The sequence below is a fragment of the Gallus gallus genome, chromosome 6 (genome assembly GCF_016699485.2).
Source record: "Gallus gallus isolate bGalGal1 chromosome 6, bGalGal1.mat.broiler.GRCg7b, whole genome shotgun sequence".
Lineage (NCBI taxonomy): Eukaryota > Metazoa > Chordata > Aves > Galliformes > Phasianidae > Gallus > Gallus gallus.
This window is the reverse complement of record NC_052537.1, coordinates 24932383-24956686: the sequence shown is the minus strand read 5'-3', so window position 1 is coordinate 24956686 and position 24304 is coordinate 24932383. Positions and strand designations below refer to the sequence as shown.

General features: G+C 41.2%; 1 protein-coding gene across 1 annotated transcript in view; it reads left to right on the top strand.

Moving 5' to 3' along the window:
* Positions 1-24304, top strand: part of COL17A1 (collagen type XVII alpha 1 chain) — a 39907-nt gene that overhangs the window by 3205 nt on the left and 12398 nt on the right. The window contains exons 2-36 of the mRNA NM_001305202.2: positions 1189-1254; positions 2052-2096; positions 2799-2897; positions 5031-5162; positions 5536-5583; positions 6497-6532; positions 8152-8199; positions 8594-8737; positions 9675-9830; positions 10516-10587; positions 11635-11700; positions 12066-12131; positions 13168-13332; positions 13867-13953; positions 14090-14134; positions 14725-14874; positions 15446-15661; positions 16280-16318; positions 16735-16761; positions 17255-17281; positions 17761-17823; positions 17998-18102; positions 18567-18620; positions 19265-19300; positions 19428-19481; positions 19878-19913; positions 20109-20144; positions 20535-20597; positions 20929-20964; positions 21329-21400; positions 21759-21785; positions 22368-22403; positions 22958-22993; positions 23228-23308; positions 24185-24220. Of these exons, the coding sequence (NP_001292131.2) occupies positions 1200-1254; positions 2052-2096; positions 2799-2897; positions 5031-5162; positions 5536-5583; positions 6497-6532; positions 8152-8199; positions 8594-8737; positions 9675-9830; positions 10516-10587; positions 11635-11700; positions 12066-12131; positions 13168-13332; positions 13867-13953; positions 14090-14134; positions 14725-14874; positions 15446-15661; positions 16280-16318; positions 16735-16761; positions 17255-17281; positions 17761-17823; positions 17998-18102; positions 18567-18620; positions 19265-19300; positions 19428-19481; positions 19878-19913; positions 20109-20144; positions 20535-20597; positions 20929-20964; positions 21329-21400; positions 21759-21785; positions 22368-22403; positions 22958-22993; positions 23228-23308; positions 24185-24220 (2494 nt within the window). The 5' untranslated portion in view covers positions 1189-1199. The remainder of the gene's footprint in view (positions 1-1188; positions 1255-2051; positions 2097-2798; positions 2898-5030; positions 5163-5535; positions 5584-6496; positions 6533-8151; positions 8200-8593; positions 8738-9674; positions 9831-10515; positions 10588-11634; positions 11701-12065; positions 12132-13167; positions 13333-13866; positions 13954-14089; positions 14135-14724; positions 14875-15445; positions 15662-16279; positions 16319-16734; positions 16762-17254; positions 17282-17760; positions 17824-17997; positions 18103-18566; positions 18621-19264; positions 19301-19427; positions 19482-19877; positions 19914-20108; positions 20145-20534; positions 20598-20928; positions 20965-21328; positions 21401-21758; positions 21786-22367; positions 22404-22957; positions 22994-23227; positions 23309-24184; positions 24221-24304) is intronic.

Genomic DNA, 24304 nt, shown 5'->3' with positions numbered 1-24304 from the left:
GAGGGCACAGTTTTGTGTTCTTCCTCAAGCTGGACTTTGGAAACTTGGAAGGAGTTTTGCCCAAAACCTTTTAGACTCAGCCTGTGAAAATTACACTGAGTGTCGTTTTCTGTACAGTTGAGTTTTCGATTTGAAAGAGTCATCAAATGCAGTGGAAAACTTTTACTTATTATCACCTTCTACACAAATTAAAATCTCTGAGTGTTTGCAACTGTGCAAGATGAAATGTTATCTTAGAATAGGGGTGAGCAACTGTATATTTCCTTCTGACAGGAGTGTTTTCTCTTGAGCTTCTGTTGTTTCTTTTCCACAGTCATAGTGTTTCTTTATGGTATTTCTGCTTTGGCAAACAGTCATACCTCTGCCATGGACATAATTATGACTTGAGGGGGATCCAAGCCATGAAGAACATAGATGGCATTTGCAGCAGCGATTCTACTACTGTATAGACTGACCTGAGCTGGCATTAAACTAGCTCAGATTCCACAGCTGCAAACATGGGTTTGTAAAGCAAGATAAAGCACTTCCTACCTTAAGTTCTTTGCTGCTGAAAATAGGTGGTTTAAAGGTACCTCTCGCTGTGGCTTTTCTTTTTTCTTGTTTTTTTTTTCTTCAAGTCAGTTCTGTGGCTTTAGCATCAATATATCTTGAGAATGCCCAGTAGTACTGTCAAAGTGCTGTGATATTTGTGCTTATACTTTTCTTGTAGCACTGGCACATGAACTCATGAACTTCTCTGCATTGCTAACCCTATGTTGTTGATTTCTGTACAGAACAGGTGTGTAGGACTAATGTTTGAATCCTGTGGCTTTGTTAAAATTTTATAGAGATCCAAGAAATGATCATGGTGTACTGCCACAGAGTCTGCATGTAAATCCAGGTCTAAACTTGTCCAGTTCTGGTTGAATTTGCTCTGGTTGCCCTTAGCTCCCCTCCTGGCTTCGCAGCCCCTCCCGCTATTTCAGCCTTTACGCATTGTGTAGCTTCCAGTTTTGCAGGGACTTGTTGCTGGTCTGTTAGTGGTACTCAGATGGTTCTGGTAAGATGCTTCAAACTCTCTGCCATAAGTGAATTTCAGGCAGTTCCTCTTCTGAAGAGAGAAAATTAATGGGACCTGTAGGGATTTGTTGTCATCATCTTCTCTTCACAAAGCTCTGAGAACTGTCTTTATGGTTTGTTTCCCTGTAGGTGGAAATGATATGGATTCTGTAACAAAGAAAACGAGGCAAGATGGATCAGAAGTTACAGAGAGGCGTAAGGAGAATGTTTTTTATTTTCATGTTGCAAGACTGGATTGCACTCCAAAAATACAACAACCATATTGACACATTTCTGAGGGACTCAGTGCCGACCAGGTGTCCAGAAATAAATTCTGCACCTGTCCTTTGCTTCAGTCAAAGTCAAAAGAAGGGGTAGAACAGGGCAAGAACAGGCATTTAGAGACTTGTACAATGACCTGATAGTTTAACCAGAAATTATTGCCCCGTGGTAACATTTTTAGCCATTAGTGCAGACATTTGGATTCTCCTTCTGCTTCTGAGACAAATGCCATGCACAATCTACAAAGTGTTTATTTTATATCTTTTTTATCTTTATGTAAAAATAGGGTAAAACAGGATTATGCTGACATTGTGGGAATTAGCTAGTAGGAATCACAGAATTGTAGGGGTTGGAAGGGACCTCTGGAGATTGTCTAGTCCTACCCCCCTGCTAAAGCAGGTTCCATAGAAAGCTAGTAAGGTGTCTGACCTGAGCTCTACTTCGAAAGCAATTGCTGTGTTTCAGTAGTGCCCTGAAATTATATTGCTTTCATGTTTCCAGGAATTTTTTTAAAGAAAAAGAAAGTCTTTCATGGCAGTGATGAACATGACACAAGTCTGAAAACACACAGCTTTCAGTCCCTAGGCAATATAGTCTTAAGGGACTTCTCTTTAAATGAGTTAATCTTATTTGCATAAATCATGCTCTTCTGTGGAATGAAGTGGAACCTTGATCTTGTCTGGCTAGATGAACACACAGTAACTTCTGAATAATAACTTTTCTTTCCTCAGTTATTACAGAGACAGTAACAACAAGACTGACATCTTTACCACCCAGTAAGTAATTGTGATCTGCTGCGTTACTTCTGCTTAGTGACTGTTGCCCTTCTGTGCTATTTGGCTTTATTACTTTCGTAAGTCCCTGGGTGCAGCAGGTCTCAGTGCAGAAATACTAACACTTAAGCTATTTTGAGAAATACTTCTCCCAAAATACTTGTTGGCGGAGAGAAGGAGCAGTAACAAAGCACCCAAGTCCACTAAGACTGGTAGACCTGGCTGTTCAAGAATGTGCACCCAGATATAGAGTCTGTAGCGGTAGCTGTCTCTTGGGAACAAGCATCAAAAGTGATGAGTCTCTGGCCTCCATCTTACTCAGCTTACAAACGCAAGTGAATCCCCTTGCATAGTATCAGATGTCACAGTTTATTTCTACCACTGTGTAACAAATAGGGAAGAACTGTCTATTCTGCAGTAGGGTTAAAAAGGGATTACACTATCTCATCTATGATGAGAGTTAACATGTTCCAGCTCATGCCCAAATCCAAACTTGACTACAAATCTGCTGAGTCTGCATCTTGAATGCTTATCTGCTCTGCCAAGATACTTCTCTGCAGTTCTGATGTCTTTTCAGACGTGAAGCTGTCCTTGGAACTGAGTGTGAGAATGGTTTTGTGTACCTTCTGCCTTGCCTTGTAGTATTTTTGTTCTCCTCATCTTTAATCCTGACAGAATATCTCATTTTTTGTTTGTCTATTCCAGAAGGAGGGAGCAGTAGTGGACTCAAGACATCGTCCCACACTGGAGGAAGTGGAGTTGAAAAGAGGTCTTACACCCATAGCAGTGGCTATGTGACTTCAAGTAAGGAATGAAAATCATAGAATCATAGAATGGCCTGGGTTGAAAAGCACCACAGTGATCATCGAGTTTCAACCTCCCGCTGTGTGCAGGGTCACCAACCATTAGACCAGGCTGCCCAGAGCCACATCCAGCCTGGCCTTGAGTGCCTTCAGGAATGGGAAAATATCAGTAACAAAGAGCAAAGGCAGCATCAATGGGCTGAGGAGAGTTTCGGGGCAGGGGTGAAAAAATGGGGTTTCTTAAAGTAGAGAAGGCAAATACTCAAAGCTAAGGTATTCCTTCCTTAAAGCTGGTTGTGAGGGTGGGTGAGTGAGTAGCAAATTTCTCATTTTCTGCAGGGAAAACCTGATTTCAGGGTAGTTTTTGGTAACCTTTGAAAAACTCTTTTCCAGCTGTCCTTGAGTCATTTGGAAGTGAAATTTCTCTTCATTCAAGTTTTTCAAATCACAGTCTTTCTGAGCATTTTTGTTTAGAAGGTGGCTTTTTTAAATGCATTTTGGTCTTGCTGATGTTAGAAAACAATATGATGGTAGAGTAGAATAAAATAATTTCATAGGATCTATCTTCTTGTCAGGGTATCCATGGCTTTAGCACTTTGAATGGTCTATGTGTTTTCTGGATGTGCTAAATCAGTACTTCTTATCTGCTCCATAAAGACAGTTCCCCTCTAGCAACATTCTTTGCTGAGCTGTTAGATTGTCATAGTGAAGGTTTCTGAAGAATAATCTTTCTATCCAGCTTTCTGGCACACCTCTCTCACAGTGGGACAGACTGGATAACCATCCTTACAGGGAACATTCTCCAGAAGAGCTGACAAGTCAAAGGGAGGAAAGTGCAGTATGGAAACTCAAAGGGAGAATTAGGCATACCCTATATTACCCTATAGACCTGACATACACTCAGCTCCTTCATTTAAAGGCCAGAGTGTGGAATCACTTCCCCTCTGGACAAATATGACATAACTCTGGTGCAGATATCAATCTAATTGTCTAGACTGGCACCAGTTTAACTGAGAACTGCGCTCATCCCTCAAAGCTCTAACTTAAATGACTTTGTGGGAGTGCATCCTCCTTGTTAGTTATTTTCAGTGTGGAAGAAGAGAAAAGAATCTGAACTTCTTTAAGTTTTGCAGAGCATTTGATTATCTTTGCTTTCCCACTCTGCTGGCAGAATGTCTCCAGCAGAGGTCCACTTGTCACCATAGTTGTCTTTGCTCAATTAAGTGGAAAAGTCGCAAACCAAAATAGATCCCTGTAGAAGAGAAAATAAGTTAGAAAACACTTTGAGATCACAAGGGTGTTCTCTTTTTACAGTAGTAGTTAAACAATAACCAGTCTGATCAGTCTGATCTCACTGATCAGCATGCATATATTGCCCTCATCACAGAGCTACCCTTGTGCTGCCACTCTGATGATACTCCAATGTTAGATTTCATAGAAGAGTCCAATCAAGAATCTGATCCTTTCACAAACTGCATGTTCTTTATGGCTGCCCAGTTCTTTTCCCACAGCAGTGATGGGAACTAGGAACAGAAACTTTCATCTGTCTAAACACAACAGCTGCTAATAATCTCCAAACAGCCTTGGGCCTGACTCGTGTCTCCATCACATTTCCTGGAAATGGACTGACTAAGGCATGACTAAGTGAGACTGGCTAGTTGCTTTGGAAGGGAAGCTCACTCATCTCTTCTTTCCCTCGTCTTGTGATTGGCATCCTCCAGTACTACCACAGTTTGTTTAAACATCTTGAACGTTTTGTAGACTGTCATATAACACTGGAGTTTACAGGTGGGTCTGTATCCAGACCAAAATCCAGGCCAATTTAAAGCCAGGTGTCTTCCTGCTCAGCACAAATGTCTCCTTTATCCCCCTAGGCCAAAATCCGCTGTTACTGAAATCACTGACAGGTCATTTTTAAACCATGAAGATAAATTCCTCTTTGCAGGAAATGCTGCGGACAGTCAGAGTTAGATCCAAATGTGGGTTGTTTTTTTTTTCCGCCCATCTCTAGTTCTGGGATACTAATGCAGATCTGTCCAGCTCAGAAGACACAAACATAAAGTACTCAGGACACACAGGGTGTACATCCAGGTCATATCTTCAATTTGCTGAGAGTTTTCTGTTCTGCCAATAGGTGGAAGTGGTAGATTGAATTCATCATCGTCTGGCTACAGACAAACACAGTCTCCTAGCTCAACTCTCACCAAATCACCTGGCTCAACATTTGAAAGAAAAACCTATGTCAACCGCCATGCGACATATGAAGGTATCACAGAATATGCCATAGAAAAGTGGCACTATGTAGTACAGTCTGAGTTCGCTTGGGACTTCCAGCACATTAATTCAGAATTGTCCTAAATAGCACAAGAATCCTATCTACAGTGGTTTTGCTGGGAAATAAGCCACTGGGGAGGCATTTTAATCATTGAGTCTTATTAATATTAACACTCATTTCTAAGAGGAGTTGTGGCATATATTTGTTGATAGACATTAGCAACTATTTCATGTAATCCTGAATAGCTCTTTTAGAATGGAAATGTTTGTTACTCAAGTGGAATTAGGCAGGTACCAGGAATGTGTTTGGAAAGTTCTTGATGATCTTCTAAAAAGTATTAATGACACGTTTCTGTTATTTGCAGGGAGCTCCAGTGCTAACTCTTCTCCAGAGTTCCCCAGGAAAGAGTTTGGTATGTTCTTTCAGAACTGTCTCTCTGAACATTATGGCAAGGTCATGTGAGTTGGTGACTACGGTGGCTTTCTGCATGTAACCTCTATATTGGACAGCTAGTGCAACTCTGTGACTTCAGAGGAGTTACTGAAAATTATATTAATGCAGCTAACAGTAGGGTCTCAAAGCTAGGACAGATTCCAACAGAGGCTGCATAATGTAATATACTTACTACCTTCAGCTACTCTTTAAACAGTCCCAGTATGGTATTGAGCGTGAGCAGGAGAACATAAGACACTTGACGACATCCCATACCTGGGGGAATAGCTCCAAGCAAGAAAGTGCAGTCCCTTGAGATTTTGAACCATTGCTAGATATACTCCACCACTTACTCTTTTCTAGACTTCAGCATGTTCATATGGTATAATTGGAAAGATGAACTGGCTATCAAGTGTTGTATTTATATTGAATATTGTCCACAGGTAGGAGCTTGCCCTGTCCAAACTGTGTGATGCTTCTTATATTCGGTGCAGGTAGAGAAGCAAGATGATGTAGCTGTCTTTCTGGCTTAGGGAAGAGGCAGGGTTTCATAGTGTCTGACCCTGGTTGATGGTGTAAACAGGCCTATTATCTTCCTACTGGCTTACTGAAATAGAAGATCATTATCTCTGAACAACAGTTATGTGTGCAAGCAGAAACAGCAATTGGTCCAGAAATACTAAGGTGCTACACACTTTTTGAGATTCCTCATGGTCTAAAGAAGTCCTGGCAAAAACTGAGGTTTCAATGCCCCTCAGCTGTGCCTCAAGTAAAGAAGTTTACTGGCCAAGTTTCTGTGCTCAAAAGAAGATCCAAAGATCCATGTGTTCATTTTCAGAGGTGTCAAAGGCAGTAAAAACCTAATATTGCTTTTCTTTCTCTTATATTCACAGCATCTGCCTCCACACGAGGGCGAAGCCAAAGTCGAGGTGAGTGATACTCTTCTTCTAGAAGTTTTATTTGTTTTTTTCTGATGTGATTCAGGGTGTGTCAGGTGGACATACTTCTTATCTGGAATCAAATTGGTTTAAGTCTAGAGTCTGGTGAGGTACCTGGATTTACACCACTGCAGATGTGAACCGTTTTACGTGTGAACAGTCGCTTAAACAAGCAGGTCATAATGGTTAGCACCATGTGAGTAGGGAGGATCTGAATGGGGACATGGAACTCCGGGGGTGTAGAACATAGTTTTCCATCTTAACTGTTCACTACCATGAACTCAGTCCAGCCATTCTCTGTGATCCCCACTCTGGTGCTTTTACAATAATCACAAGCATGTTTTTCCCCTGGAGATTTATCTTAGAAACCATAAGGCCTTTCCCTGAAATTATCTTATGCTGGTTGTAAGGAGAGGCTGAAGAAATTATGGACTTGCTGTGGTCTACTTAGCAAGCTCACTGTGAAACTGCATTGTTTAAATCATTTAGCTCTTCTAGTAATTTATTAACAGCACTGGGGAAAGCAGGATTATATTACTCTCTAAGAGTTTAATATCTGTTCCCAGTTGCTTGAGAAGAAAACTATAACATCATTTTATCCAAGTTAATTTTGACAGTGAATGTAAATCAGAATATATTCTTGCACTCTCCTCCTGGAGAATGTCACAATTACTGATTATTCTACCTTAGATCTTCACAGTCACCTCTAGCACAGTACATACCTCCCAGCAGAACTAGGCCATATGTAATAGAACAGATACCAGAGAATCGGCTTCAGCTTCTCATGTTACTTCAGAAAATTGTCTCAATCTATCAGTCAGCTTCTCCACCTGAATGCCAAAGCCAGTGTTTCTTTTAGAGTGTATGCACTGTCAGATTTCATCTCAAGGAACATGAGTCACATGTCCTTGCTCGTAGGTAGTAAGCTTAAAAGCTTTTCCCAACAAATCAGATTAACTCCGTATTCTCTTGTGCTGAACAGTAAAAGTCAGTAAGTAATAAACTGGAGTACCTGGAAAGATTGTTGGATTAATAAATGTCTGATTGTGACCTGACAGTTTTATTTCAGTGCAATTTTGGTAAAGTAGGGGGTTACATTCAAGGAGCCCAAATGAAAGGCAGCAGTTTGCAAAAGCCTGAATCCTGCAGCCCGTTGTAGAGATGATGGCATGAATTTTACCCAGTAAGTAGTAGGGAACTTTTGTATTTAGCGAGCCTTAAAATCTTGAAGCTTCTTTTGACTCTAGGTTTTTATCCAATAGAACAATAATAGTAATTGTGATGAATAGGAATATCAGTATGATTGAGGACTGCATAATTAGGCCTTTCATTTGATTGGCACTGACAATGCTATTGAGTTCAACAGAAGCATGCAAGGAATAAAATGCAGCTCTCTGGAAGAAAAAACATTAAAATCTAACCCTAAAACAAAAATCACCCAGGCCAATTTACAAGAAATAAATATGTGCCATGACTGCTGCTTAGATCAAGCAGCAAGGTAACACAGACAGCAGGAGGGAAGGAATTCATTTCAGCTTAAAAATTCATTTCAGCTCAGGGCATAAATACATTGCACTCCATATTCATGATCTGCTTTTTTCTCTTCACAGAGAGTGAAATACGAGTCCGGCTGCAGAGCGCATCTCCCTCCGGCAGGTGTAAGTGCTGTAGCTTATGCTCTGAGGGGTCAGGTATAATGTAGAGTGTGTTGCTGCTCTAGATATGTCTATAGTGTCTTGTGAATCCAGACTTCATGATGACAGATAGCAGCATGTCATCCTTTATTCTGGCTGTAAGAACTTTCATTTATATCCCCGTACTGAGCAAGGAAGCATGCTGTGGGATAGATGGTGGTCTTGCAAGGGTAGAGTTGTGCTTAGTCCCTGAAATGCAGCCTATGAGGTTTTGTTATGTCAATGGGACTCTGGAAAATACAGCTTCTGAGATGTTCCTGAGTAAATTCCACTGAATGGTTTATCCCCAGGGCAGGATTCCAGTTCAATGAAACAAGGGCTTATGGATAAATCTGGATGCTTGTTTGTTTCATGCCAGGGACGGAGTTGGATGATGTAAAGCGCTTACTGAAAGGGAGTCGATCAGCCAGCTGCAGTCCTACTCGATCATCATCCAGTACACTCCCAATACCGAAAAAAGCTGTGGTGGAGACAAAAATGGTTACTGAGAGCTCTCAGTCAGGTATGTGCAGAGGCTAGTTAGCAATGCTGGAGTCTTCCAAACAATTTTTACTGTAAAAATTATCAGCTGCTAAGCACATCAGAGTAAGAATGCATAGTCTCTGTCCCAGATACAGAAAAAGGATTAAAATGCTGTAGGATTGTCCAGGGCCATCTTTGGGTGGTGAATTGTGTACTTCCATACAATTAAGACATATCCTGCTGACATCAGGTTTAATTCAGAGGTGCTGCTGGCAGAGACGAGCTCTATGTAAATGTCTTAGAGCAGTATGATTTCTTATTGCTGAGCAAAATGAAGGTAGCACTGAAGACAGCATTTAGATCAGTGTTCAATTTATTTGCCATACTGCTGGTTCAGAGATCAGTAGTACTTGATAGTAATATAAATACTGTTTATAATACTATAACTAGCTTTCATTAATTATAAGCCCCACTGCAGTGCTTGAGGCAGTGGCATTCATGTTCACTCCACTGTTCTCCACCAGTATCTAGAAACAAGCAATGCCTTTTTATCATCTGATGGCTAAAATTTTGTCTAAAACTGGGAATTTTGAACCAGAGCCACACATGTGGGAAGCAAAATTTCAAGGTCTCCTCATCCAGGATTAATGGAATTGTGAACCGAAGTACATTAAATGTTTTATTGTAGTATCATAGCAACTGTAAACAATGAAATCTTTTCAGAGTATTTTCTGAATGGTCATGCTATCAGGTCAGTCTTTATCTCATTTTTTAAAATTCAAGTGGGCTGTAATCAGCTGGCATTTGAGATCAGTTACACTACATTAATCTGGAGTTGTTGCATGGAGTCAACACAAGTAATTGAAATTTAAGGCAAACTAAATTCTCTACCATGTAAACCTACAGTGCATACTAAGTCATAAGCCTAGTCCCTACTGTTTGTTTGTTGTTTTTTATTTTATTTTATTTTGTTACAGTGTCAGGGACATATGATACAACTATACTAAATACCACCCTCCCTCCATACACGTGGTCCTCAACTCTGCCTGCTGGATCTTCCCTTGGAGGGTACCATAACAGCATGGGCCAGAGCTCTTCCTTGATCAATGCTATGTCTCATTCTACAGGATCAGGTATGCTCCCTGGACTGCCCAGTCTGTGAAGACAAAACTCCACACTGAAACTGGGTCAATAGCAGTGCTCTTATCTGCACAGTCAGAAGAATTAAAATGGGGGACGAACTGAGGTGGCAGAAGATATGCTTGTTTTTTCTCTGCTTTTCTGTAATTCTGTGCTTTTTGCTTCTATGATGTTTGTGCTTGAAAGTCCTTTGTTGTGTGGATCAGCTGTCCTGACTGCCTGATTTGTCTCTGAACTGTTATGATGACTTTAATTTACTTAAGTGAGGCCAGGCTATCTATCAAAACTAGTTTTAGACTAGTGAACTTTGAATTATCTTCGCCAATTGTAAGAAAAACTAGTCCTAACCATGCAATCCTCTAACATTAAAGATTTAATTAATCAATGGTGGCAGTGATTTTAACTTGTAACACCCACTTCTAAATGCCAGGGATGCACTTACAGTACAAAAAAAGCACAAGAAAGTTTATAATAGCATACTAGAGAAAACTTTGCTTTCTCACATTATCTCATGACTGCAATTTGCCCGATATAGGCTTTTCTCCACTTTCTGAGTTCAGTAAAGGGGTGGTTTTGGGTCACAATTGTACAATCACACTAACTAAATTTTCAGGTGGCCCTTATTCTTAATTTCTGTGGGTTGTAGAAATGATAACTTTTCACTTCCTCTTTTTACAGTTTTTGGTGTTCCAAATAACCTGGCTCCTAGCAGTCATGCTCTGAACACAGGCCTGAGCACTTCCTCAACAGGTCAGATTTTTCTCTTCTTCCCTTCACACTTTCACAGTGCCACAGTCCTACCAGACACGTGCAGTGAAATATTGCCCATATTACTCTGTTTCTCCTCTTTCTTCACCTGAATATCCACAGCCTGTCTGTACACCACAGTTATTCTCTGGTTACAGAGGATTTATTCTGGGTTTATGCTCTGTAGCTTGTATAGCTGACATTAGGTCCTAACCACTTTTATTTAGGTAGTGAGGAAAATTAGCTGCTTTCCAAGATTACTGCTTTGTCTTTTGAAACAACCTGTTTCATCCCCAGGACAATTCAAGGTAACCCCCTGAAAGTTAAGATCTTGTGTCCTAATCCATAAAGGCCCACTGCTGTCAGTTTTCCCTATAATTACCCTTTGTTTCACTTGACTTATGACTTTTGGTTGACACTGTTCCATGTCACAAGAGCACTTCTCTTCCTTACATAGTCGCACATTTTTCCTACTCAGTGTAGTGCCATCATGCAGGTTTTCTGAGTCTGTGGAGAACAGGGTGTATGAAAGCATTCTGTTAACTACATTTGATATTGCCATGCTGATTCTGGCGCTGAAGGCACCACCTTCAAGTGTTTGCTTCTCTCTGGACTATACTTTGACATGCAGGGTGTGCAGTTGTCTCATTAAACTTTCTCCAGTCACACCAAACAGGTTTCCCAACTGTACTTGTTTTCCCAAGTCCCATACCTCCAGAAGTGTCCATGCGGCCATGGGAGTGGGTTTCCAATCTAACCTGAGCTGATGTTTTAAAATGGTCGCTGTTAATTGTCCTGGGCCAATAATAACTTATACAGTAAAGTGATCTAAGGAAAAAAGTTTTGTAAGGAAGGTATTGAACAGGAATGCTTAGAGTTTTGATGCTTCTAGCTACCTGACAAAATTTCTTGTAAGCCCTAAGGGTGATTTCTAACCAACAGGATTCTGAGGTCATCGTTATTATCACTGGTTTTATTTTGTTTTCAGCCAGAATACCACCTGCACTGCAGGACTTCTCTAACTCCCACTGCATTGATTTTTCTTTGCAGTGTTTGGAGTTCAAAACAATCTGTCACCAAGTTCTTCAGCCCTGAATGCCAGTGCAGCCTCTGCAGGTCAGAAACCTTTTAAGCATAAAGCAAATAAGGGAGTCACTGATGTACACTACATTCTGCCACCTTTTCTGTGGTGGCTATAATGTTCATATTGCCAGAGGCTCCTCTATTGCCATCTTCTGGTGTGGAGCAATGTGGTGTGAGGAGCTCTTGAGGAACATTTCCTCTCTTTTGCATATGCAGGAGTGACTTCCAGTGCCTGTGTAAGCACTATAAACTTGCTTGCTGGGAAGGCCTTGCTCATTTGAGTTTTACTAGGTGCCCTGAATGAGAAAAGATTCATGAATGGTGTATAGCCCAAGGCTGGTATATGTAGGTACCTTGCTATCCTCCATCTTTTTCATTCTGGGATTTCTTCATTGCAGCATATGGGATGAAGAACACTTCTCAGACAAACACCATGAATAGTACTGGTGTGTCTGCCTCGGCAGGTGAGTGTATCATTCATGGTTGCTTAGATATAGCTTTGTGCAAGCGTTTCATGATAAATGTGAATTAGAGATTCATGCAAGTGGTACTAACATGTGGTTCCCTGGGAGCATGCCTTGTCACCAGACAACTCCCTTACCAGTGCCTTTCTGAAAAGAAGGTAAATGAGCAGAATGAGAGATCAGCTGGCCTGATTCAGATCCCTCCCACTTTGTGGTAACTTGGAGAATTTTTTTGTGGCTATTTCTGTTCAACAGACAAATAACTGGATAGAAGATGACACGTGACACTGTTTCATTTGAAACCAAAATACTTGCAAGGTTACACCTAAATATTATTTTTCAGGTGTATCTGCCTTGATCACTTGAAAATCAAGGATCTAACTTATGCATAATCAGATTGTTGGCTTTTTGTTGTTTGGTTATTTTATTTTATGAGAGAAACGGAGGTCTTTCTACTGGCCTGTGATCTCTGAATGGCTGGGATTCATGTTTTCCAGGCATATTTGATACTACTTAATGGCAGAAAAGTGGCCACGTTAGTATTTTTAGCCTTATTTATATGGAGCTCAACCTCTGCAAGCTGCAGTTCAAAGCCTCATAACCATACCTGGCTCCCAAGTATATGAAGTGCTTTGTGCTTCACAGAGTATCTCTGCTAAGGGTGCCCTTTAGCTTGAGATGTGATGGCTCATGACCTTTGGATGTCTCTCTTAAGACTGAATTTCTATGATTCTGTAATAGATGTGTTTGAAAAGAGGTCATTGAACGAATTGTTTTGATATGTAAACTGAATGCTGTACATTCTTCACATCCTGTAGAAGTTGTTCCCACGCTGTGAAATACACATCTTTAAAGTTTAACTAGACACACAGCTCTTCAAACAACTGATGTGTATCTTGCTGGCTCCTTACAGAAGTGGTAACCCCAGTCATAATGGGACTCCCTATTTTGATGAACAGATGTGTTGTGGCTTGTAGTTGCAACTCTTTATACATACCCATCTCCTCCTCTTTCCCATCCTTCACCAATATTCCAGGTGGAACCATTTTGAGCTCGCAGGGAGATGACTTTCTGCACAAAGACTGCAAGTTCCTGCTGCTAGAGAAAGAAAATGCCCCAGCAAAGAAGGAGATGGAGCTCCTAGTCATGACAAAGGATAGTGGCAAAGTCTTTAGTGCCTCTTCCACTGGACTTAATGGAGGTAATTTCTCTTCCTTGGGATGTGTGACTCGCATATGGGTCTGCTGAGAGCAGAAAAATTCAGAGGGGGGATATGAATCAGAAACATCTCTGCAAGGCACATTCTGGAGACAGTAAACTTTGATGCAGCTGAAGTGAGAGCAGTGTGGCTGGAGTGTGTATGATAAGAACAGCCCTATGCATGCAGCCAGATGAACTCTGCCAGTATAGGGTCTTCTCTGTGGAGCTGAGAGTTCAGGACATGATGTCTATACGCCACCCATGAATCTCTGGCAGGCATTTAGTCTTTAACCACACCAGCAGCATCTAGGTCTAACCTTTTTTTGCCTTTGAACCTCCAACCCGTGCCTTGGGACACTTCTCTAAGCTCGGCAGTTCAAGAACTTCAAAAGCAACAGATAGATCAGCAGCTGGCTTAAACCAGCAGAGCTGTTGTTGCTACCTAATAAGAACCATGCCTTTTGACTCTGAGAAAAGGATTGGCCTGGTTGAACTCCAGTTGTAATATTTTCAGTTGTGTTTTGTTCCCATTCAGGATCCTTTGCAGAAGACACCTTGAAGAAAGAAAAGCAGGGGCTTTCCTCTTACGCGGCAGATACTGGCCTGAAATCAGATGCAAATGGTATGAGTTTTTCTTTGTGGCAGTACAAGAGGACTACCTCCTTCTGCCTCCATTAGCACATTCTCCCTGCAAACCCGTGCTCCAAGTTTGGTGGTGTATGGAAAGACTGTTAAATCTTCTTTTATTGTTACAACAGGAGGGTTGAAATCAGCGCCAACAAGGGACAAAGCAACATATGCAGGTAAGTGGTGTTATTCATACTTCCATGGGGGGAGCATCAGAGCACAGCATACAAAAAGCTGTTATCCTCGAGCATGTTGAATGATCTCTGCGTGATGACATCAAAGGGAGGGCATGTTTAGAAGGCTACTCCATCTGTAATGAGGAAAGCACATGCCACAGAAAATGTTACCTGTGATTTTATTGTGGATGAATGGGCAGTTGAGGCACTTAACTGCTGGAGAAAATCATCTAGCTGACAGTAGAGTGCATCCTGCTATCAGGACAGATTTGTGGAGAGGGATCAAACCATTCTGGCTATTGCTGTTACTTACAGCTCAAAACTGTAGAACAAATTAACCGCAGAGCAATTGTGTTTTTGCAGCAGTTATTTTTAAAAGTGCTGACTGTTGTACCCTTTTGGAATTCCCATTGGGAAGCTGTCTACAGCTTCCATAAGAATTAGAGTAACACCCAGTGTTCACAGACTAAAATGTAAAGATTTTTCTCCATTGCCCTTTGTATAGTGGATCTGACCTTGGAGTCCTTATTCTCAAGATATTCTTTACTCTGAAATTAAGGAGCTATTTACCATGAAATTACCTCTTCCAGAAATACAAAATGGTGGTGCAGGGGGTGCAATTGGATCAGCACCATCCTGGTGTCCCTGTGGCTCCTGCTGTAGCTGGTGGAAATGGCTCCTGGGTTTGCTTCTGGCGTGGTTGCTTCTCCTTGGATTACTCTTTGGACTCATTGCTCTGGGTAAGAAATGACTGTGAAAGCTGGCCTCTGTGTATTTAAATGTGAGACTGAACAGAATCCCACCTCTATGTATCCCTGTCTATGAGAAAGATTGCTGCTAAGGAGAGAGGAGTGAAGGGAAAGATACAGAGAAAGGGTCTTCCTTCTGCTTGCAGAAATGAGTTTTATATGGAGGAAAAAAATGTTCTATGGGACAGAAAGAAGCCAAGTGAATTGTAACTCACTACCAGAGGAGCACATTCAGTACTCAGAACTGTGACCACCAAAATATTACAAATTGACAGAACGAATGAATAAGGAATATAAATCTTCTATAAGGGATTATATAGTCCTGGGGAGAGGAGGGTAGGGAAACTCCTGAGGTCTTTCTTCTCTTCAGAGACTAACATATTCCAAAGCTGTCACTGAAACTCCAGATTTCCTTGCTTAAAAAAAGAATTGCAAAAATAATCCTGCTAAATTCACTGTCCATAGCTGTCACAGTGTTGCCTTGTCACTGCTATTAGAAGTTGGTATTTCAGACACATGCCTGCATCAACATTTTCACTAGTGTTTTACTTTAACCTTCCAGCGGAAGAAGTGAGAAAGCTGAAATCTCGTGTGGACAACCTGGAAAAAATAAATCACAGCTTCCTGACAGTTAACCAAGGGAATCCATATTTAGAAAAAGACGTTTCTAAAGTGGACTTCCTTCATGGTGTGGCACCATCTTCGACCTTCCCTTTTGAAAATGAAGAATCAGTTTGGTTGATGGTGAAGAGCAGACTGAACAAGGAAATCGAACGAGGTGAGCAGAGTAAATACCTGTGTTGGTGCATTGGACCAGATTATTTAAAGGGAAGTGAGTGAGTTTTATTTCCCAAGGGCATAAAGACAACGACTTCTGGACTGCAATGCAGTCTCTCAAAAGCAGAGCCCTCACCCGTCCTCACAGATAAGCTTTGCTTGGGCACAGGGTGCTGCCACCGACACTGGTGGTGCATCCATCAAAGCTAGCAGGATGAGAAGAAAGGAAGCTGTGAGCATGCCATCCTGCACCAGAATGTGTCATTTGCTGTAGCAAGTGAGCTTTCCATTTTGAAAGAACTGCACATAAAATTGAATCCACAGCTTATTTCTTGTGCTACTTTTAGTAGCAAGGGAAATATTATTTACTTTTGTTCTGATGGAAGCAGCCTAAGAAGTGAGGAGTCTAGATTTTTCCAGCTTCAGAAGTTTTATGTAGTTCTGAGCAGTTCAAGGGCTGGCAAAGGGCAAACTTCTTGAGGAAACTCCACTCCCATTGTGTTTGACAGCCTGTGCTGTCTGCAGCCTCAAAATCCAATTAGAGAAATCTTTGTATGCAAAGCAATTAGCTATTTTGTTGTGTAATGCAGTCTAACAACACCTTTACTTCCTGTTGCAGGCTACTTCCGAGGAGAGAGAGGAGAACCTGGTATGAAAGGTATAGCCTTACAGTCTTTCTCTTCCCTTGCCCCGTTCCTTGGTTCTGGCAGTGCTCAAGTTTGGAATGGATGTTGCCACTAGGGGAAGTTGGCCGTGAGAAAATTGATGTGGGTTTATACTTAAAGAGCATGAAAGTTGGTTTGCCATTTAAACTGTAGGGGGCACTGTTTCATGCAGAATTAATACAGAAAATCCAATCCCACAATGCATTATAGAGTGTTGGAAGGCCAGATCCTGTATGTCACTACTGTGATGTGTCTGCTCCTGCGCTGTGCAGATGTGAAGTGTCCGTGTTCTTCCAAAACTTGTTCATGTTTTATTGAAGGCTAGAGAGCAACTAGAGAAACAACAACAAAATGAGAAATATCTCCAGGATTTCTCCTTATTTTATTTATTTTTTTCTCTTTTTCTCAGGTGACATGGGGTTGCAAGGTCCCAAAGGTAAGTCTGGAGTTTCTTGCTGTCTCAGATTCTGTGGCAGCCTGCCACAGGGCCTAGCATATGTATATAGCCTGTATGAATGTTTGTTACTCCTGAAGTTAGACAGGGAAACTGATGCATCGGTGGCTCAGAATATTCAGATATTCTTGTGATTATCTTCGCTTTTCCTGGCAAAGGCAATTTTAGAGGTCACAGTAGGAGAGAGATCAATTCTCACTTTGAATCTTGGAACTTCCTTTACCTGGTTGACAGTCTTTCCTGAAATGAAACTATACCTGGCTTAATCACAGAGTTCTTGGGAGGATTTCATGCAGCGTAAATAATTCAGTCTATTACATAAATACGAAGGATGCAATATGGCATTGCTGGGAAGGTAGAACCTCTAAACATACCAAGAACATAAACTCCTTTTTACATGGGGTTGAGGATTAGTCAATGTGAAAAATGGTGAAAACCTTTTTTTAACTGACTGTCTATTTCTTTCTCCCTACAGGGGATCGAGGACTTCCCGGTGTCCCAGGTGAGCAATAGTACAGTTCTCCTTTGAGGGAAGACTCTTAGTGACGTTACCATTGACAAGAACAAATTTTGCACTACAAATCTAGCTCAAAGTGGTTTTTTGAAGAGTCAGTACTTAGTGAGTAGATTTAGTACCTTGATTAATACCTCGATGCTGAGCTACAGATACTTGGTTATAAGCAAAGTCTCAGCCTGACATCCATATGGTTGAACATGTCTAATTTGTGAGTGTGAAGACCCCAGTCTACCTCTGAAAGGTTTCCATATCTATGTGAGTACTTGGCACAGTGTCCTTGGGCTCTTAAATGTATTGTGTTCTTCTAAGGAACTCCCTATTCAAGTACCCATGTTGCAAGTAGTATATCCTTTACCAGCTGCTGAATCCCTTAGGATTTCATGTTCTGTTACACTAATTCGTATGTTATTCATTCACAGTACACAGATAAGGATTGTGAACACTTTTTGTGTTTTTCTTTCCAGGCATTCCTGGTCCAGTGGGGCACCAAGGACCAGAAGGACCGAAAGGGCAGAAGGGCAGCATGGGTAAGCATCTCCATCAATGCTGAGTCTCTCACAGCAGATTGATAGTTGACATGGGAATTAAAGACATCAGTTTGGTGTTATCATTGCCTTCCACCGTGGAGGTAGGCATGGATCCTCCTTGCCCAGTGCCTATTGTAAAGACAACTGTTCTAACAAGGCTTTTGTTTCCTATAGGTGATCCTGGCATGGAAGGTCCTATGGGACAAAGAGGTCGAGAAGGGCTACCAGGGCCTCGAGGAGAGCCTGGACCACCTGGATTTGGAGAAAAAGGAGACAGAGGTAGGAACTAGGTTTCCAATTTTTTTGATAAAGCAGAGATAGACAAAAGCTGGCGTTTAGTCCCGAGTTTTCAGTCACTTCAGGAATTTGATTTTGATTATTCAGATCTAAATTTCATTTTAGATGTTTCCCAGAATGGACAAATCTGGCCTAAAGGGTTTTTGTGTCAAGCTTGCAAGGGGCAAATAAGGCTTTTTTTGTTTTGTTTTGCTACATTTCACAGTCAAGTCCAAGTTTGGAAGAACCAAAAGCACTTAGTATCAAGGTCATCATCTTCCCCATTATCCGAGTCACCAAAGCTTGGAAATTTATTTTGCTCATCCTAAAGTCCAGTGAGATGGGATTTTTTCTTGTACAGCACATGTTTATTTGTGTGTTTTTAACTGACCAGCAGATTACCCAGAAGATTATTCATGACTCTTGCCAGAACAGAGAATAATGGAAGATATGTTCTTATTCTGCAGGTGCTGCAGGTCCTCCAGGGCCACCTGGTCCCCCAGGTTCTGCTGGCCTTAAAGGTAAATATCAAGATAGATAGAGAGAGCCTAGCAGATTGACTAGGTGCTCTGTGAGGAGGAAATGAACACTAAAATTCTTGCTTCATTTGTGGTGCCCTGCAGTAATCAGAAAAGTGAATCAATAGTCCTCATTTTAACTAAAATTGACTTTCGTAAGCACACATAATGTTTAGAGCAATAAACTGGAGATTTTTAGTGAGAGTGGGGGGTTAGCAGAGAGATTTCCCAAAACATCAATCTCTAAGATGTGTTATGTTTCCAGCTGTTTTTATTCTGTTTTCAGAAATAATAAATTCCATATCCCTAATGGGCTGTTAATAACATTACAGTTTACAGTCGATGTCACTGGGATCAGAAGAATTAATCATACCTGAAACGTAGATTCCAACATCCCAGCAAAGATGGAAGGTTTTAATCTCTTTACCTTACTTTAAGGAAAAACACTTTGTATGTGTTATAAGAATTAAGCTGTATAGATTCAATCCTGATTTTCAAGAGGCCATAATGCCAATTCTAGCGGCTGGGGAGATTCTGATCTGCTAAACACCTACTTCATTGTGGATGCTGTTGGGCAAACCTAAAGAGGTTTGTTCATTTTCTGATTGTGGTGTTACTGAAAGAAAATTCATGTCCCTTATTCATAGGTCCAATGGGTTCTCCAGGCCCCCAGGGTCCTCCAGGTAAGTGCTGCCTTTATTTGCTATGGCATCTTACAGAGTAGAGAGAAAAGGAGCAATAGCTTTTCATAGTTTGTCTTCTGTAGTGTTGAGTGGGATGAATTAACTCCCTCATGTCATTTTTCTTCAGGTCCTCCTGGCCTTCAAGGATTTAGAGGAGAAGCAGGTCTCCCAGGTGCTAAAGGTAAACTTCCCTTCCTCTGTGCAGTTACAGTGGTGCTAGCTGATGTTCTTCTCCAGCAGTACTCTGAGCAACAGGCTTGACCTGAGCATGGCACACTGAGATGTGAGAGGCAGAGAAAAACATAAGGGGAGGGAAAAGGGAAGAGTATCAGACTTGGTGATTACAAGCAAATAGGGATAAACAGAAGAGACAGGTAATAGAAAAGTCTGAATGAGGATTGGATGAGGTCTGCGTGCTATAATGATGGATGGAACTATAATGAAGGAAAGGAAGTTACAGTTTGAGTTTCTCAGATACGGAGTTCCTGTACTTCCCTGTGGATTTTCTTGGTGCCTGAAATTCCTTTCCCTTCTGACTTGTTACTACCTACTGTTTAATCATCCATATGTCTTTCAGGTGAGAAGGGCGCTACTGGACCCCCAGGACCCAAAGGTATATCGATCAATTAAATCTTTCATGGCTCTTTTATTTAGGTTCCTTCAGATATGGATATTGCTCATGGGTGTTAGCTGTATTCTTCTTTGCCTTGTTATTTTGTGCTCTGATCAGAGAGCAGACTTGTTCTCTTGTGGAAACATTTCACAGTGAAGCAATCTCACAGAATCCTTCCTTTTTTTTGTACTGCAGGTGATCAGGGTGAGAAAGGAGCTCGTGGAATGACAGGTCAGTAGGTTGTATTCTTGAAGTGTCAGCTTGTAAAATATACATTTGCATTGTTTTAATTTAAAAAAAAAATATTCCAGAGAATGCTAGTTAGCTTTCTGAAAAAAATATGAAGATGTTACTGGTTATAAGAGTTTTATTTTTGTACCCAAGTTCTTATCAAATAGACCTATCCTTGGTAGCATCTTATTTTTGCTGATTGGAAATTCTCCCTCGTGCCATGCATTCACTTCCCTTGAGCATTTCTAATGCCCAGAGAAAGTCATGAATCATAAAGCTTGAACATCCTGCAGTGCTGTTTTTTTCAATTGCAAAGCACTAAGTATTACTGATAGTCAAACATTATATCTTCTCTGAGATTTGATTCATTTTTATGTCATCTAATTACAGGTGAACAAGGCTCGAGAGGCATACCTGGTCCTCCAGGAGAGCCAGGGGCTAAAGGACCTGCAGGTGCGTAACAGAAAATAGCTGGCTTTTTGGCCACTGTAATTTCTACTAAGTGTCTGTTCTTATGAGTCCAGATGAGGGAAGAACTTAGGAGTGCAATCATTGATTGTGATCACCAATCTTCTCTCTAAATAGCTAAAATTAGTCTGTATTCTCAAAAAGTTGTCCTTACACTTTCAAGTGAACTTTTTCAGGATCTTCAGTAACTACAGCTAAGGTTTTATTCAAATGCAATGAGATTTATTGTGTTTAAGGCTGTACTCTGCATAGTAGGAGGACAGGGCAACTATGGTTCTATTTCACCAGTCCCTAACAATCTGTTTTCTTTGAACAGGACAAGCTGGCCGTGATGGACAGCCAGGTGAAAGAGGTAAGAGATTCCTCTGAGGAATAAGAGCAAATACTTTCTGGTGTGGCTGGTGGCTGATTTCTAAAAGGAGTGGAAGAAGATGGCAGTAGATTTATGCTGCGAGATATGTCTCGCTGTCTCAGAAAAACGATGTAGTCAACCTGGTAAGCATGGGACTACAACATATAATGGAGCTGTAAATCTGACAGAATTATTCTCGCCACACAACTCTTTTCTCTTCATCTCCAAGTACATGATGCTGAAACTGTCCACTTGACTATGATGATACAGTGGAGTGCTGAAGGATGCCTGGTGGCCAAGTTTGAATGAATTGGTAGATTATAAATCAGTGAATTACAGGTTGTTAACATGATTACATTCCTAGGTGAACCAGGTCTCATGGGAATGCCAGGAGCCCGAGGCCCTCCAGGTCCTTCTGGAGATACAGGAGAGCCAGGTAAAAGAATACAGAGAACAAAACCAATTTCTTGGTCAGGAATACACCTCTGTCAAAAATTTCTGGTCTTATTTTGAAGTTAATGCTGGCAGAGGATTTCTGTAGCATAAGAAAGCAATGAAAGTAAAATACAAAGGGAATCTAGACTATTTGTGATCTTAGGATTGTGCACACTGCAAATAAGAATTTCAGCTGCTAGAAGACAACATTCAGTTTATATACCAGGTGCTAAGCTGACTTGCATCACGAGTTGCTATAATTTTAAGCAAATGTAATCTTGCCTTTTCTTCCTCCTGCCCAAAGTTTGTGTGAAAAATTGTTTAAAAATCTTTGATTTTTTTGTTTTTTTCCCACCTAGGTCTCACAGGACCCCAAGGACCACCAGGTAGGTTTTTTCACCATGTTCCAGTTTATCAATGATGCACTTTGTTATAAGCCCAAAAGAAGTTCTAATTTTCCCTATCTACAACTCAGGGTTTCCAAAGTAATATCCCAAGTTTTCTGCATCTCCCTTCGTTTTGAGACAGATTTTACAGTTGGTACATAAGTTTCAAGGAATGCAGAGCCTTGGAGCACGTGTTTAGTTTTCTGTGTATCACTGAAAAATCCTTCTAATCGGGAGGGGGAGGTTGTAGTAGAGATGGAAAAAAGGATGTGACGTTCCACAGGCAGAAGTAGTCTGGGGGGGCAAGTCACCAGGGAATTTATCCAGGAGCCTCTGAAAAGGGAGCAGTGAAAGATGGAAAGCCCCTACCTCTGCCCAAGGACACTCCCAGCTCAGTCCACCTTGAATTCCTCCACCATGTGAAGAAGGCACAATCTGCTTATAAATGTTGGAAGCCAGGTTCTGGAGTAGGAAATGCCTTCTATAAATCTATTAGTGAAACTCACTGGAGTATATGGATAAAACCGAACAAACAATGTTTCTACTAATTATTTTAAATTGTTCTTTAAATCCTCATTTTAGGACTTCCAGGCAACCCAGGCAGACCAGGGGCTAAAGGTGAGTTTGTTTCTTCCTTAATACTTGTTTTCTTTCCAAGCACTTCATTTTAGGGAGGAATATCTGCTCTGTTGACCAGTCCCTGAATCAACAGTGGCATCTAGTGGCTTTAGGAAAGGAAGGTTTGTGGAACAAGCAATAGCCAGAACCTCCCTGACCAAACATGAAATGCAGTGTGTCAGCTGAGACTCTCAGCATAGCTTGTTCTTGGAAAGAGAAAATATTAGCAAAATCTGTTCTACACTGGGTGTATGAGTATGATGTCTGGTAACTGCAGTGGAAGTTGTGCACCTGCCTCTGATAACTCTAGCCCCATTGTCTATTCTGGCAGATATGGTGCCCGGAAAGATCAGAGAGAATCTGAATGATCTCTGGATTAAGTGGGCTCCTTTGCTTCCTTTGTGACTTTCTAATAATACAATTTCTTAAATGAGAGATCAAGGGCAAAGAGAATAGAAATCACATGTTTAATAAGAGCAATAAGACAATGTACTTGAGCTAGTGACAGATCTTTCCCAAAAATGAAATTCATGTTTATCTCTTTCTTTTCTTAGGAGAACCTGGAGCTCCAGGCAAAGTCATAAGTGCTGGTACGTACTGCTGTGAGAGTTCAAACACTTCCACTTTTGGATAATTTTCTGGTTTTTTTGTTATCCCTTCCAAATTCATCTTGACTGTGTGCCAGACCCATATTGGCAGCTCTCAGTGTTGGGAGAATACATATGCTACAGATGGTCAAATCATTCCTTGAGAACAGATTTGTTACATGTTTGCTGTGTGTGTGTATATCTGTATGTGTACAAGTGTCTGTGTTTGTGTTTCAGAGGGTTCATCAACTATTGCTCTGCCAGGCCCACCAGGTCCTCCAGGACCAATTGGCCCCACTGGACCCCCTGGAGTTCCAGGTAAGAAAGCTGCTCCTCTGCTGTTTTTTTTTTTTTTTTTTTGCAGGCACCTTGCATTGCTGTGTATCCAGTTTTTAATTTAATATGTAATGTTTGTTGTCTCTACCATGCTACCCTGTCTGGGAGGGCAAGATTGTTCAAGCAGTCTAGATACACATGGTCCTCACCCTTCCCTGCAGAAGGACCAAGATCTCAGGCAGAGTTAGGGAGGCGGTGGCCCCAAGGGAGAAATGAGTTACAGTCCCAAGGGAGTGGAACAAAGGGAGGGCTGAAAGATGAAGAAATAGGGAACCCTGTTGTTTTGTCTTGGTCTGATGAGTATCATCTAGAGAGAGGTCAAATTCAGCAACTCAACTCAAACTTTATTGCTTCTCAGGAAAACAAGCTTGTGTTTGATTTCTTTCCTTGCATTAGAATTGAAGTCCATATGTACTTTCCAGTCTTACTTTTGATCTCAAAAAAAAAACCAGAAATCCCACTGGCCTTTGAAATGCCACATAGCATTTCTGTGCCACTCCCAGCTGTATAGCTGGAGCTAGTCCTGGACCTGGTTTGGTAGATCAAGGCTTTGCAGCAGACAGTGCAAGAGGAGGGTTCAATCTGTTGCATTTCTGTTGTGATCAGTGCTATTCTGGTAATTTCCCCAGTCCAAGAGGCACTGAGCACATCAGTTGTCAGAAGCCTCTTTTCCAGAGCTTCGAGTGGTACATGGGGCACTGATGAGTTCATACCCCCATAGCAATTCTATTTACTGAGCAAACAAATACGTTGTAGTTTCTGTTCTTATAAAAGACCTATTGATTCTCTCCTGCTATTATAAAATACAACCAGGAAAATCTAATGCAATCTTTTTCTTTTTTTTAACTTTGAAACTAGGTCCTGTTGGGCCAGCTGGTCTCCCTGGACAACAAGGTACAATTCTCTATCAGCCCCAATTCTGTTCCTTATGGAAATGGAATTCATCAGTTTTCTTTTATTTCTAGTCTCTAAGGCCTT